Source organism: Nothoprocta perdicaria, unplaced genomic scaffold (genome assembly GCF_003342845.1).
Source record: "Nothoprocta perdicaria isolate Ctin4 unplaced genomic scaffold, notPer1 scaffold_97, whole genome shotgun sequence".
In the NCBI taxonomy this organism is placed as follows: Eukaryota; Metazoa; Chordata; class Aves; order Tinamiformes; family Tinamidae; genus Nothoprocta; species Nothoprocta perdicaria.
Window position 1 is genome coordinate 743,973 of NW_020456276.1, and position 15,335 is coordinate 759,307.

At 41.9% G+C, this 15,335-nt stretch overlaps 1 protein-coding gene across 1 annotated transcript in view; it reads right to left on the bottom strand.

The window, feature by feature from the left end:
- Positions 1 to 2,895: 2,895 nt before the first annotated feature.
- The window catches only part of KDM5B (lysine demethylase 5B), a 46,405-nt gene continuing 33,965 nt past the window's right edge, over positions 2,896 to 15,335 (bottom strand). Inside the window, exons 20-27 of the mRNA XM_026053126.1 lie at positions 15,027 to 15,165; positions 13,065 to 13,244; positions 11,927 to 12,085; positions 9,628 to 10,113; positions 6,696 to 6,807; positions 5,216 to 5,370; positions 4,337 to 4,663; positions 2,896 to 3,631 (exon numbers count right to left, since the gene is read on the bottom strand). Of these exons, the coding sequence (XP_025908911.1) occupies positions 3,494 to 3,631; positions 4,337 to 4,663; positions 5,216 to 5,370; positions 6,696 to 6,807; positions 9,628 to 10,113; positions 11,927 to 12,085; positions 13,065 to 13,244; positions 15,027 to 15,165 (1,696 nt within the window). The 3' untranslated portion in view covers positions 2,896 to 3,493. The remainder of the gene's footprint in view (positions 3,632 to 4,336; positions 4,664 to 5,215; positions 5,371 to 6,695; positions 6,808 to 9,627; positions 10,114 to 11,926; positions 12,086 to 13,064; positions 13,245 to 15,026; positions 15,166 to 15,335) is intronic.

Here is a 15,335-nt window from a genome sequence, read left to right on the forward strand (position 1 = left end):
TAAGATAAAATCGTAATTGTGGTCACCCCACGAGGGGTTTTGTGGCCCGCGTCCTGCTCTCACGTGTTGCTGAATGGTTAACGTGCCGCCACAGAGCGTATTTGGTTACTCGTCCTTTCGTGACGCTTGTTGATTAACGCCGAATCCTGCCCCAGTCTCGGTGGGCTGCACAAAACAGCCGCTCTCCGTGAGCAGAAGCGACAGCCCAGGACGGCACCGAGATGAGCGCCGCTGGGCGAGCGCTGCCTGCTCGGGCTCTTCCAGCRTCCTTGCGCTGGCTCCACCTGTACGGAGCGTCTGTGCTCATTTTTTGTCCCTTCTTACACATCACAACTGTGTTTCCCCTGTAGTTCTATGATTTTGCAGAAAACAAGGATGCAGATTAGCGGCAGATATCCCCAGAGCAGGGTGTTCATCCTTTCTTTAGACATGCGTTAGCTAACTCCGTGTATAGGGATTTAGTCAGTTTAAGACCCCTCCTCCCCACCCTTGGAATGCAGCAAAAAATCACTGCTGAAGCCTCACAATGCACAAAGAAGGTGTTTCAGCCCCATTTTTTCATGTTTCAGCCTGATTTTTTCCTTAGTGACACTTCATATGCAAACACGACTCAGCAGCTGTAAAGGGAATGTTCCCCTGCCTGATGCAATTCCCTTTATATCCCTAATTTCAACTGCAATATGAAATACTAGGGACTAATATATTGTTTATACAAAATATATCCTTTTCTGTATCTGGAACTCATTTGAACTGCTAAATATTTGTACCTTCCCATCTTCCCCAGCCTAAAGAAGCAATTGCAGCACAGACTATTACCCAGAAGATGATAGGAAAGGGAAGGACTGGATTATTTTGTTTACGTTGAAGACAGAATTTTACACCAAGGAATTTACACCGAATCCTTGGCATGCCCTTCTCCCCAGGATCCTTTGTTGCACAGATTTTTGTCCTTGCTGGTGGCTGTTAGGGCTATAGGGTTCACCAACGACCAGCCCAATAGCTGAGTACAATCATGTGTCTCCATAACCTCTGCGGAGAAACGAGATGGTTCATTAGGTGGTAAAGGGAAGCTCTGAAGGAAACTTGCCCCACTTCTGACACCTTCGCTTAGGAGCATTGACATATAGCAACTGAGCACCCTGCATTCCCTGCCATCACCCCTGATGACATATGCAAAGAACATCCAGAAGAGGAGCCCACCTTGAAGCAAACAGCAGATCTCTTGCTCATTTAGTCCAACACAGTTAAAAATTGATTTAAACTTAAGTATCCACATGGGAAAGCAACTCTGTGGCACAGGAGGTGCCACYGCTTAGGACCTTCCACTCTCAACGTTCACATGGTCCTGTGGTGAATCATAATCCTAAAACTAATTGCTTTGTTTTTGCTCTAGYACTTTTTAGTAAACATTTCCTCACTGAAAATAAAAGGAACACTGTGAGAGAAAACTTGTACAAATTTTCAGCTACATCACAACACTGCAACCTTTTTTTTTTTTTAAGTTTGTTCAACTTCCTCTTTGAAAGCAAGATATTACTGATCTTCCYTCCCCCTCTCCCCCCCGCCCTTTGGCTTGGATTGTTACCTTAGTGTTACCGAAAAGATTTAATCCGACCACAGTCATGTAACTTCCTTTGGGCAATTACAGTAAATAATACAGGAAAGTCATAATATGAAAGCACATACGTACATTTACATAATTTAGTCCTATTACTCTGCTCATGTTCCCTTATCCCCCCTACCTTCCCTCATCACTTAGACAAATCATCTATGCGAGGCTGAAAATACTCTCTATGGTTAGTTAAAAACCAWCAGGAAACTAAAAAGCCTATTAAGTGCTCCAAACCCCCATAAAAATCTAATTCTTATTCAGTTCTTACTGCATACAGAATTCCACCACTTGGCTTTGCAAAATGCCCTGAAGCTCAATGGACCTGCATGCTTCTGGCCCAGGGAAAGAATTCAGAATAGAGAGAAAAATCTACTGGCAACTTTCTCTTCATCACGAGCTGAGGAAAGACAGATACTGCCCCATTTTTTGGTGATGGCAGGATATCATACAGAGAAAGAGCTCTCTGATTCGAAGACCTTCCCAGCTCCTGGCTGGGACGGCTTTGCACGCTATGCCTTCATCAGCCAACAGAGGCAGCAGCCCACTTCCAAAGAAGTGACTGTATTTCAGGTATTTACAGTCTGTGTAGCCTATGCTGAGAGAAATAACCACTCCCCTTCTTCACCCCTTGGTTATGGTCCCAAAATACAATCTTTGATAGACCTGTCTAGAGATTTCCTCAGTCCTCAGGCTCCTGGCGAGCAGAGCGAAGCAGCCCAACGGCCCTGCATTTGGGCCGTCAGCAAGGGYTCCGCAGAACAAGCTGGCCCCGTGTGTGCAAGGGAAACTCTGCTTGCGGAGGCAGCTGGACAAGGCTGGCAACAGAAGCTGCCACACTTCTGCCTCTCAGGTAAATCCTCCAAATCACAGATCTTAATTTTGAYCCCTCATTCACCCAGCTGGTAAATAATTCCAGTTCTGGAAAGCTTTGAAAAAAGACATGGAAAACGACAGTGAAAAATACTTTGGGTGTAAGATCTCGATCTACYTTCTCCTCACAGAACATAATTTGTGAGCAGATAAAGAAAATATCCTAGCTTTTGCATTTAGGGATTTTTTTTTTTAAGAGGGATTTCTCTTGACAAGAGAATCCTTTAAAGAAATCAAGATCAAGAGGGAAACRAAACTGCATTTCAAGCTCTCTAAAAACACCAACATTTAATTTTATAACATAACCAGGGGTTTATTCCACAATATAAACTGCAACATTTGATACAAGCTACCCAAAAAAGGAGAAAGCCAAAATACAGCTGTGGCAATTACTTTACAGAGCTTTTTCTGTCTTCTACATCACCAGGCCATCAGTGACACTAGGATCTACCATTTGCTTTCTGTACATCAACCAATGCTAAAAGCAACACGCTGTTCAGAATTGTCATTCCAGTCACTGAAACCAGACATAGAAGTTATTGCTCAGATAAATAAATCTAGTCTACGAAAAAACAAAGTGGAAAAAAACTAAAGTCTCCAAAGAGTTAACAGAGTAAACAGGGATTTCCTCAAAAGAGGATTTATTGGAAAATTCATGGTGCAGGTTTTTTCTTTTTTTTTTTTTTTCTTCACCTAAACCAAGCTGAATTAAATATGCCGGTAAATCCCAGAGAGGTAATTTAATGCTGTACAATAAAAGGTGCATGTTTCAAATGCCTTCCAAATTGGTGGAAACCCCTGCTAAATAGTCAGCATTTCAAACCTCAACAACCACAAACAGATCAAGGGAAAATACAAAAGTGTCAAAAATTATTTTGAGTTCTGGAAAATGATCCCATGAGGATAGAAGTAGCACCATTTGCAGTCTGGCTCTTAAACCAGCCCCTGTGGCTTTGCGGAGAAACTCTGATAACTTTCTGTGCTCAAGTCCTGAATGTTTTATGGGGAGTTTTACTTCCGATACTGAGAGTCCTTCCCCGTGCAGCTGGTGCAGATGTAGTCTTCCTTCTCTGCCATTTCTGGAGAGATGCCCACACACACCTGGTGAAACCACTGGTTGCAGCTGCCATCACACTGGACCCAATCCACCTAAAAAAAGACAGACATGCCAGTATTCAGAGAGGGCTCAAACAATTAAGTGCACTTTTTATTAGTTGAGGACTTGTAATCTATTTAAACGAGTAAGCCATGTCCCATTCTACAGCTCACCAATACTGACCATCATCCTTACACTCACCGTCCTCTGGACTCCTGCTACCCAGGTCCCCCAAAGCTGAGAGGAGAGCACACTTGCCTCATTCCTCCTTTTGCTTCCCACCTACATAAAGATTACGGATGGCAACTTCACTATGATCTTCCAGTAGTCTGGGGATGTCCTTTTTCCATTTGGAAGGAGCTATGCAAAGCTCCAGGACACTGCATCTGTCTAGAAAGGTCAAGATCCCCAAAGTCTAACTGGTTTTCATGTTTCAGGAGTGCACATGAGCATGCTGTCTGCTCACCCCACCTCCTGCAGTTCYATGCAGGTGTTTTGATGTCTACATGCCTTCCCCACTCCTTGCTCAACAGCTGCTCTGTGAGAAGGTGGGAGGTTTGTTCCTAATGCTGTGTTAACAGCAGCAGACTCTCTCTGTGCCTGCCAAATGGGGTCAAGGCAGGACATGTGGCTGCAGAGCCACCTTGGTTTTCTGAACTGCCTTGTGCTCTCTTTGTAAGATTATCTTCAGCAGTCAAACAATTTTGGTGTAGTTGAGTGGCCCTCGATCCCACCACAGTGGCTTTGCCTCTACCAACCTCATCTCCCTCAGGCTGCAGACAGTTCACAGCGGGGCAGATGGCATCTTCGTCCTCGGAGTCCTCCTGCTCAGAGAATGACGCATCTGAGGGAAACAAGTGGCTCTCACTGGAACGCTGCATCTCCAAAAGACGCTCCCGCTCTCTCTCTAGTCTGTTATTGCAGAGATCCTTTGAATGATTCATTTTCAGTTTCTTCTTTTTTGGTGTTCTCATTTGTTTTACTCTTGATCGCTTCTCATCGCAAAAGCTCTCTCTTTCAAAACGCCTTTTCAGTTTTCTCTCCATATAACTGATTCCATCCTTTTTCCCTCGGCAGCACTCATTCTGTTGGAAGGATATTACAGCAAAAATCCTAATTATGAGTACACAAGTACTAAGTTATAACTGCACATCTAACACTCATTGTGTTCTGTTATTTAGCTTGCCTTCCCTGTCCACATCTCACTGATGAAAAGGCAGCAACATCCTCTGTCAAATATTTTGCATTTATACTGAACACTAAAAGCCAAGTATAGGGTCAAACTCAAATGACAGAAAGTTACAGAGCAAAGTATTATTTTCTTTCTTTGCTGCTTCAGAGGCAACTTTCTAGGGAAGACTCTTATTTGTAGGACACACTACATCATTTGAATTGGAATGAATGCATTTAAATACAGATGATGATGACAAAAAGCAGATTCAGTAATAATTATTTGTAATGAATTCTTATATTATCAGTATCTCAACCTCTTTTGCAGAAGACAAATTAATTTTCATGGAAATACAAACATATGCACAAACCTACTGTAAAGCTTATCTGCTCAGGCAGAGCATCTACTCAGGCAGAGCATCTACTCAGGAGAGAGTCCAGGCTCACTGCCACTGCCAGACACTTGCCTTTTCATTTGCCGGGCCAGCTGAGGACCTCTGCTCTGCCTGGGGAGCAGGGCTTTGCTTCGTGAATAGGATCTGGTACAGCTCCTGGATTTCAGGCAGAGAGACCTGTAGCAGCTGGGCTTCCATCATCAGCTCATCCAGCTCTGTGCTAATGACTATTGAGGGAGAGAGAGGAAAAGGAGAGAGTTTTCCACGTCAGAATCGATGAGAACCTCTTCTGTGGTAGCAATAAGAGAAAGCTATGGAAGATTCTTTGTGCTGCAAGTGTACAAATTAACTCTGATCTGTTCACTCTTCACTGCTCATTTTTAACAGCAAGTTTAAAAAGAAAGGTAGAGGCTTGTACAGAAGTTGGTAACAGCAAAGAAGTCGGCTGAGCAGTGACCCCTCGCTATGTAACACRTGTGAAACAATTTCAACATACAGTGTGAAACCCATAACTGAGGCCAAGAAATGAGAAGAGACAAGAGCTGAAAGGATTTTTAAACTGGTTCCTGCTGTACAGTTACCACTCACTATTAATATCAAGCTTACAAAGCTTCTGCAATAGGATTTTGAAGCAGTCACAGTGACAGTAGGTCAAAATCATTGTCTAAATCACAGCTTTTAAAAAGTGTTCAAAACAGCTCAAATGTGGCCTGCAAGCTAAATTTGGTTCTAGAAAGCACTTCTTTGATTTTAATCGTAACTTTAAACTAAACGATGTGTAATATTTATATGGACTAAGCATTACTGACTCAAAAAAAATGGACAATAAGGCTAGACCTAGCTCCTCTGGGCAGCCGCAGTCTGTATCAGAAAGTGAGAAAAAGCTTTTTATGGTCTTAACCTAATACCATTGGTAGCATTAGTCCAATAAACATAAATTTGGAGGCAGAAAGCATGGAGAACATGCTGAGTAACCTGGACTCTTCTAGCAGCTAAGAAAACACTGAAGTCTCTGTCCCAGACAGTTGTTCTGTAAGCAAAACTTACGTGGTCTGGAGTCACATGGACCTCCTACTGCCTCCAACACTATTCCTTATGCTATTCTTCCCCAGCTCCTACAAATTCATTATTTTCTCCCCTCTCCCATTTGTTTTCCTTTCCTGTATCTCCTGTTTCACTTCCACAGTCCACTGTGTGCTATGCACATGGAAAGGAGCCAGCCCACTGCTCTATCTCAGAATGAACAAGGGCTGAAAAATTACTGATTTTCTCTCAGTTGTAGCACTGCTTTGGTATCTCTTCTCCTACTTTGCCACACCTTTCTATTCCAGATATAGGAACTTTGTATCTTTGAGAAATGTAACCTTCTGTCAAAACTGGACATTATTTCCAAAGCTGATAAGGAGATGGAGAAGCAGTGGGACCTGCTGCACAGTCACAGGCTCCTTTCTTTAGCAGGCCCAGATGTGACTGGAGGATAAGTCAGCATCTCCTGCTAACTAGGATATCTCCCCACAATAAAAATTGAAAAATGAAGTAGAAAATTACAAACCATGAAGGGGGATGCAGTGTTGTCCTGTAGAAAAGGAAGAATGCAAATATACGGTCCTGTTATCCCAGTCCCAAGGCATGGAGAATGACATAGCTCCAATTGTCTGGGAAACCTGGAAAAAAAATGCATTTTTTTCTATATATTTCATTTTAAAACATCAAAAGAGTCAGAACTTTTTGTTCCCTTGTAGAACTGCTTAAATGTTTATTCCTGTAGTGCATTCAATCTAATTCATATAAATACTTCATCTTAAACCTGGAAATAAGCAAAAGTAACTTTATGTTTAAAATTCTTAGCTGTGAATTGTATTTTCCAGAGACATGAGAACCTAGCCCATATGCATGCAGCAGCATTTTCTCCCTGAAGAGAACAAGCTTTTAGAGTAGACTAGAGACAATGCAGTCACTTAAGCGATAAATTATCAATTTGTGGAAGATCTTCAGCTCTGGAACCAACCCAGTGTAGAATCTATGGTTTCCTTTCATTCTGCACAATGAAGAAGTGATTTCTCACGCTGAACGACCTGACGTGATCTGATGAGCCAAGTTTTGAAGCACATTTGGTTAATCAGCATGCACAGAATACATGTCAGTGGTGAAACGTGCACTCCTGTGTGCAAAGGCTACTAGTACAAGACAGCAAGTAGCATTTTTGGACTCCAAAAGTATCAGACAGGCACCTTTGAAACATAAGGTATTTAGATGAATTACTCCAGCTGCAGTATATCCAACTAGTGTCTCTTATCAGCTACATTTTTCCACATGCTACCCTCACTTTCTTCCCCCCTTCTAGGAATTATCAACGTGTTCGCTGCAATCCAATTCTGTCAAGTGCTTCAGCTAATCTCTTCATCAGGTTAGTCCCTAAATCATCAGAGCTGAGATGATGCTAATTTCCTGTAACAAGGAAGGGGATGAAAAACTGGAGGTAAACTGCAATGYATGTAAGTATTTAACTCAATCTGCTGTATTCAGAATAGCTCAATTTAAATAGTCTTAGCAATAGGTGGTGCCTGTTCCTAAGATGCTCAGTGGCAGTTGGTCCTTTACTTGCTGAACTACTTGTAAAATTCTCACTGGAWGCCTTTCGAAACCTTGTTGTCTATCTCGGTGTTGCACAGTCTGGGCCTCTTTCAAGATCTGGCTCTCATCAACTGCTCACAGCTGTTTTTCAACTGAATTTTTCAAACTCAGCTAAATGCTCCACGTCTTCACTCTGCTTCTGCCMAAGAAGCCCAGCTCCAGTGGTGAGTTACAAACATCTCTGGGGGAAGAGTGTATTGGATTACCGGGCATAACGGGGAAAACATGACTGCTACAGAACAGGAGAGGGTGCTGAAACACCCGATTCACAGGACAGAAAGGAACCTGAGTCCACCAAGACTTTAGTTTTGGCTCAGAGCCTTTCCTGAGCCGCTCCGGATGGGTACCTCTGAGCAGCCGCTGGTGCTACTGGCTCCAGGGTTTATGAGCTCAGGCTCAGTAAAGGACCCAAGCCGCCTCATGGGGTTATCACTGAGCTTCCCAAGAACTTCTCAGCTGGGAAATGTGGTCACAGGGATACTCGAATTAGCTCTGCTACAGTTACCCTGATTCAGCAGGTTTTACTAATTTGAGCCTCAGACCACACAACATAGTTTTCCTGAGGCTTTCAGCTCTCAGGAGGTACAGTTGCCTTTGTGTGCCATGCTGAGCTAGTAAAACTACGCTATCCCTGCATAAAATAAGATTTTCTTTTTTGTGCACAGTTAACTAGCAAAGTGAATAAGCTGCCCAGTTACAACAGAGAGTAGAGCTTTGTTGCTATACAACAAAGCCATACTGTATTTAGCTGTGAAGCTTATCATTTCTATTTTTGCCCCAAACATGAACTGATACATGAAAAATCTTACACATTTTCTTTTCAGCTACACTAGCTGGTCTAGTGGAATGACGCTTCCAAACTTATCTGAGACATTCCCTTAGATGCCTAAATATAGACTTGCATTTATAAAATGTGCATTATTTGAAGCACCTAGCCCACACAAGCAACTTGGTACACAGATCACTGGCTAAACCAAGCAGCGACAGCACCTCTTCAAGCATCCAGGATGCAATTCTTGYTTAAAGTAACTATGAAGACACACACAGACTATATTTAACAAGATACAACGAGCAGAAATAAGGTGTTTCAATCAGAATGTGAAAGCCATTGCATTTGGGGGCATTTTACATTCCTTGTGCTGCACTGAACTTCTAATTTGTTTTTCTCCTCCATTTATTATCTCAGGAAAACTCATTTCCCTGTTATTTTGGCTGCAACATCTCTTTTCCTGAGAAGCTTTGTAACTCCTTCAAGATCACACCTAAAACACTTCCTGTAGCTTAATTCAGAGTAGCATTAGCACAAGATCCAGCTTGAGAGTTTAAATGTAAGCAAAAAGGAGGGCTAACAGATGAAAGCTCCCTGCTGGAAACAATCTTAGCTGTGAGCTACACTTGCAACACATTTTTTTTTTCTCAGTTACTAGTTCTTGGAATTTAAGATTACTTCAAAATATTTGTAAATAAAGGATACTTAATATTTAGCTAACCAAATATTGAGTGCTCTTAGAAACAATAGCTTCAGCAACTCTGTCATTACCAGTGTCATGTTAGAACATAGGAACTGGGAAGAGAAGATGCAAAAATAGGCCCTGTAGGAGTAATTGTTCTCTAAATTCCATCGGAAAGGGAACACTATGTTATTGTTGGAGGATGCACACATCCTGGCTAACTGACAAGGCAGACCCCTAATTCTTCATTTCTTTATTGCTTTACCAATATAACCTGCCTTGCCGGAATACAGATATTGTATGAATAACTAAGTGGCTAGCCAAGGCCCCCAAAAAAGAGGTGTTCTTGCTGACCACACGCCACCTACAGCCAGGAAGCCCCGAAGTAGCCCCTCTTACCTTATTTGTCTCTGGCAATTGGCCTGCTGTGGCTTGCCATCTGTTGTACAGTAATCCTGAGCCAACTTTGTCTTGTATGAGTTTTAGATTCCCTGAATATAACATTTGTTGTGCTCTGTGCTGCCAGTTCACAGTTCTCTCTATCATATAGCGTAAAGCATCCCCCTCAGGAAGCCTTACACGGATGCGCTGCAAGGAGGCCAGCAAGGGTAGGATTTTTTCTAAAGGTGGCTTTTCTGATCGATGACAGTGTGGACAGAGCCACACACGAGGTCCCTGCAAAGCACTGGGCACTGAAACACAGCTGGTGTGGAAGAACCCTCTGCAGAGTTCACACTGTATCATTGGAGCAGCTGGCTCTTTCTGGCATAGACAGACTTTCATTTCTGTGTCCTCTTCATTAGACAGCACCTTTATTTCATTTGCTGCTCGAAGAGAACGCAGCGCTTCCATCTCCTTTAATCGGGCTTCCCCAAGCGTGGCCATCTACAAGGGAGTTCAGAGAAAGGGATGTCATTCCTGCAYGGTTATTTCTCAACCAACATCACTCATCAGAGACACGGTGACCTCCGCACAATCACACTGCAGAGGTGCTAGCAAGTATTTCAGAGGTTTGAGAAGTTCRTCTTTGCAGGCCTCCCATCAAAGCTTTGAATGTTTGGAAGGAAGCAGTTTGGAGGAGGTCAAGTGACCTGACTTCTCTGTTTCCTTCCATTTTCTCATCAGGCCCAGAGTTGCAAAGCTGACTCCACTGCAAAAAATAGCCTCCCAACTCCCTTCCTCTTTGACCCACATCCTTCTCATTTTGTACTGCAAAAACATTACCTTCATTAAAACACCAAATTTCTGAATTAAGAGGCAGATATGGCTTACAGATATTTGAGAGGTTTGTTCATGGAAAAGTATTTAGTCTGATTCTTTATAAGCTTAGAACATCTTGGCAGTTTTTAGAAGTACAGATGGATCTGTCATGCCTCTATTATGTGTTCAGTCCAGCAAACATGGTCATATGTTGACCTATGTATTTACTTTGGGGGCTGTAAGCACCAGGTGAAAATAAGATGTAGTCCTGAATGTGTGATTTACCCTTYTTATATCTACTCATGCTTATTTTCCAGGAATTTTCATTACATTAATGACAGAATTCTATTAAAGACAGAAATATGCCTCATTTTGTAATAGAGCCTATTAACTCCAGCTGCAGCTATTAAATTCTCCACGGTTTTATTTTACATATAAAAMCAAATGTATACTGGAGAGTATGCAGGGTAACAGGCATATAAATATACACAGAATGGCTACATCACACGTCATGGCTTTGAAATGTGGTGACTAGAGAAAACTCCTCTGCAGATTATACAAATGCATTCAGTGCTGACAGATATGGGACTCGTACTCAGCCTTATTCATAAATTATTTGAGCATGCTATGAAGCACTGCAGCTATAATGCTTGGTTGTAAAAGTGTACAAACCACTCAGAAAAACTCAACTATAAATAAGATTCTTGTCTCCGTCATGTCCGAAGCAACATAAGGCAAAGCAAAATCCATTTTTCTGGTTGAAGTCTGTGTGAATGTCCTTCTCTTTCAATACCTCAAATATCAATGAGAGTTTATATAGTTAAAACAAAGTAGGGGGTATGAGAAGCCAAAAATTTAAGAGTTTAACACATGGGTTTCAAGCAGTTGCTCTAAATTAGAGCTGAGATATCCCGCAGATAACTATGCTCGAATCCTACTGATGCTCAACGGCTGTCCCACAGACCTCCTCACGGGACATCGTTTGTGGTGGAGGCTGCACTTGGTCTTTTGGGTTGAGGCATATTTCCATCAAACAGCAACCAAGCAAGCTCCACACAGAACTAGTGTTTTACTGCCTTTGTAATGGACGAGATTGCCTTTAATCATTCATGGCATTTGTTTTAATTATAAATGGTGCTGGGTTACCATGATCTGTGAAAGAATCAGACTGGGGAAAACACGTTTTTTACTAACATTTTAGTATGAAGAATGAAAATGATGCCTCTCAGTCCTTGACTTTCCTGTGTTTTGGTTAGGTTACAGGTATGGCTTTGCAAACTGTAAGATTACTGTGTGCACAAAGACGACGCAGAGGTTTTCCACTATCTGCAGTTTTGAGAAATCATAATCAAGGACAGGAAAGCCCAGCTGTAAAAACGCTCTAAAGAAGGGCAAAAGATAACCCTCRCACACACAAGAGGCAGACACAACCAACAATCTGAAGGGAGAATAGCTTAGAAGAAACTCCATTTCAAAAAAACCCAAACAAATCCCGTACCGCTGATGCCGTGTCTTTGCTCTCAGAGAGAGCTCTTTCCAAGTCGCTCAGAGTCTCCAGCTTAGTGCTCTTCTTCTTTCCGCTTGGCACTGGCTCCTTTAATTTCTTCTGCTTTCTTTTAAGATTCAACATTCCAATATCGCATCGGGGACATAACACCTAATGCACAAAAAAGCAGTACTGTCTGCAACATTTTTAACACACTCAGCCTGCCCTAACACAGCCACATGAGACTGTTTAGAACACAGATTCCTATTTTTCCCAGGAATCAAAGATTTTTTTGTGTGTTTTTACCCATSAGAGATTTTGGGGGTGGGGTAGGTAGAAGAGGTTATCTGGAAAAGGAGGAGAGCTGGAAGATTAAAAAAAATAATAATAATAAATCCAACTTCATGAAGTGGAAAAGACCACAATCACCTGCACACTTCACAGTGACTGCTGGTATACAGACACTGCTGATGTACTGAATAGCCCCCACTTTATTCAAGCTGCAAGCCCTGGGAAACAGTATAGGATTCCACAGGCTGCTCTGCATTCCCCAGTCTCTCCTGAGGGAGAAGACTAGGTTTGAGGGGAGGAAAAAAAAAGGGGGRAAAAAAGTTCAGCACAGGCTAGAAAGCGTTAATTGCTGAGGAACTGCAGGTGTTGACATACATGCAGCTACAGATTTGAAGGCCRGCTAAAGCAGCTACAGTCTCACCCTTATCACAGCTCAGCCATAACACCTTGCTGTCACCACAGCTGATGTGGATGAATCGGGTGTGAACCCACACTTGAGCTGCTGCAGTCTACAGCCCGATGCACTAAAGTAAATCCAGTGACACGAACATGTCAATATTCCTACATTCATATTGAAAAGGTCAGATGGTGGCACAAGAGTCTCACTTATTAGCCAGTGATTAAGGGGAAAAAAAATGGAAGTGTAGTTAAACTTTAACCATTTAGTAAGTTTCAAATAAACATTAAAAGCACAGATCAATCCACTAAAAACAAAACTACTTTAAGGAAAATGATGATAAAATATTTTCATATACATATAAATATGTCAAATTACAGCTCTTTCATGTGCTAATGCCCACAGCTCTGATGGTCTTTTGCCGTGGCACGAATGCTGATCTATAGAGCCAASATCTCTTACCTCCAGAAGAGAGTAAGGGCAATTCTCATACAGAAATGTGTTAGCTGCACATTCCTTCCATGCTTTAACTTCTGACACCAAGGATTCAAGCCTTGGTAAGTAGTCCAGGTGCACTGGAATAGATCGACCTCTTGTGACAAGCTCCACGAGTGTGTCTAGAACAGGTACCCGTCCCCCAGCCTGCCAGATCACAAGTAAAGAGTTGTTTACCATCTTTATGAACCACATTAAGTCATTTAAATTAAATAACAGTAGAACTTGTAGAAATAACATCTACTTGAACACTTCAGTCACTCCAATACCCATATTTTGAAACTCAAGATTTTCATTCTCTAGTCGTTAAGTACACACACAAAACTAAAAAAAAGAATTAAAAATCAAAAAAAAAAAAAAAAAAAACTTACCAAAGGACAGCTTAAAATATGAGCCTACAGAATACCAAGCCTGAATCTAACAATTTCCATTCACAGTGTAAAAACAAAATCATCTTGAAATACATCCAGAAGATAAATCTAACCCAATTCCTGGCGCACCAAGAGTGAAAAGCATCCAAGGTATCCTCTGAAAGGAACCCTTTGTTCATCTGAAGTGACATGGTTATGGAAAGTCCAGCAGTAACGCAAAACTAGGAGTTACTATTACATTTATTTTGTTCCTTCAACATTTTAAAAGCTAGAACATCTAAAATTTCATTCAATCAAGAAATTTTCACTTGAACTATTTTTTTTCCTAAATGTTAATTAAAACTCTAATGCAAGAACTGCAGGAGAGGTCAGACTGGCCTGAAAATATTAGTAAATCAGGTCAGAGTTGACTTTATGGAGAAAATATGAGAACAACTAATATGAAAATAATAGTCTATTTCTGCCAAAGTTTTCAGGCCGGGCTGTCACGGTCCCAGCCCTTCCTGAGTGGCGCAGTCCAGCGGGCCCCTCGCACCAGCTCTCGCAGAGTGAGCAGTGAAGCCCCTCACAAAGCCCGAGGAGCCTGCAGTGCCTCACGGAGGCTGGGGCTGGCAGGGTGTGTGGCTGCACCAACAGCACTGCTAACACGTGAGAGCAAACGGGCAGCGACGAGAGAGAGYTAAGCAACCACTGAACTGCAAAATAAGCGAAGACCATAATAATATAGAAAATAAGCTGGATCCATAAAGAAAACCATCCAGAAAAATGGGGTAATTGYTAAAAGCCAGGGCAAAACACTTCTAAACACCTTAATCTTTAAAAAGTTCTTGGGTCCTCTCTCTGCCATCAGCATGCGGCTCAAATGAAGACGTATTTCACAATGCAAACATAGAAATCAAACAAAAGTGGAAGAAACCTCATAAAATAGAAGGGAAGTTGGAAAGAGGGGAAGAAAAGGAAAGCAGGTCATTTCTATCTCACCATTTCTGATCTAACTACTACAAAATTGCAGATTTTGTAACAAGTCATTTAATCTATCAAATCCAAAATTGACCATAGAGCAGGAGAACAAGGAACAGCCTTGATAGGGATCATCCTCAATATTTCATTAGTAATCTTGGCAACAAAGAAAGATGAACTGATTCCAATGTAATACAGCAATGAATCAAAYTTGGCAGACACTGATAATCCAGAGGACAATCGGGTATTATGTAAGAAGCAGCAAATCCATTAGCACTGGCGCAACAGGAACAAGTACTTTCTCTACAAATCCAGGACTCATCGTATGTTCACTACTCACTTTGCAAAATGAATCTTAAGTTCTGTAATATCGCACACTTTAAACTTTAGATTTGTTAAGAGCTCCTTTACAGATTTGTTGCAATCACTTAATTGAAGAGGCAAAGCAGTATGTCTGGTCCAGAAACAGATGTAAAAATTATACCATTCTGGGTGCAGCTGCCCCATGTCTAGAGCAACAGCTGTTACAGATGAAGCATTCTGAATTCACCAGCAGTATTTGGTATCGCTCACTGAAAACTAAATGCATTTTACCTACCTGTAATCCCTCCACTTCTTGCAACCAATCTTTGGCCTTCTGCACCGCATCCTTCAGCGCGGCCCCATTTGGGAGATAGGCTGGAATCTCCTCTATCTCTCTCACTGCTGCTACGAGACTGCTCAGTGACTGCCGTGGTCTGTGTAAATAAAACATTTCAGGAGGTAAGCACTCCTACCCACTTGGAGTTCTACCACTAATGTGGTGTATTCAAATCAAAAGGCAAGACTAAATGCAGCATCTCTGGCCAATACTACTGCGGCTTACTGCATGAGTAACACAGCTACAGTTTATAGAAATGTGTATTTG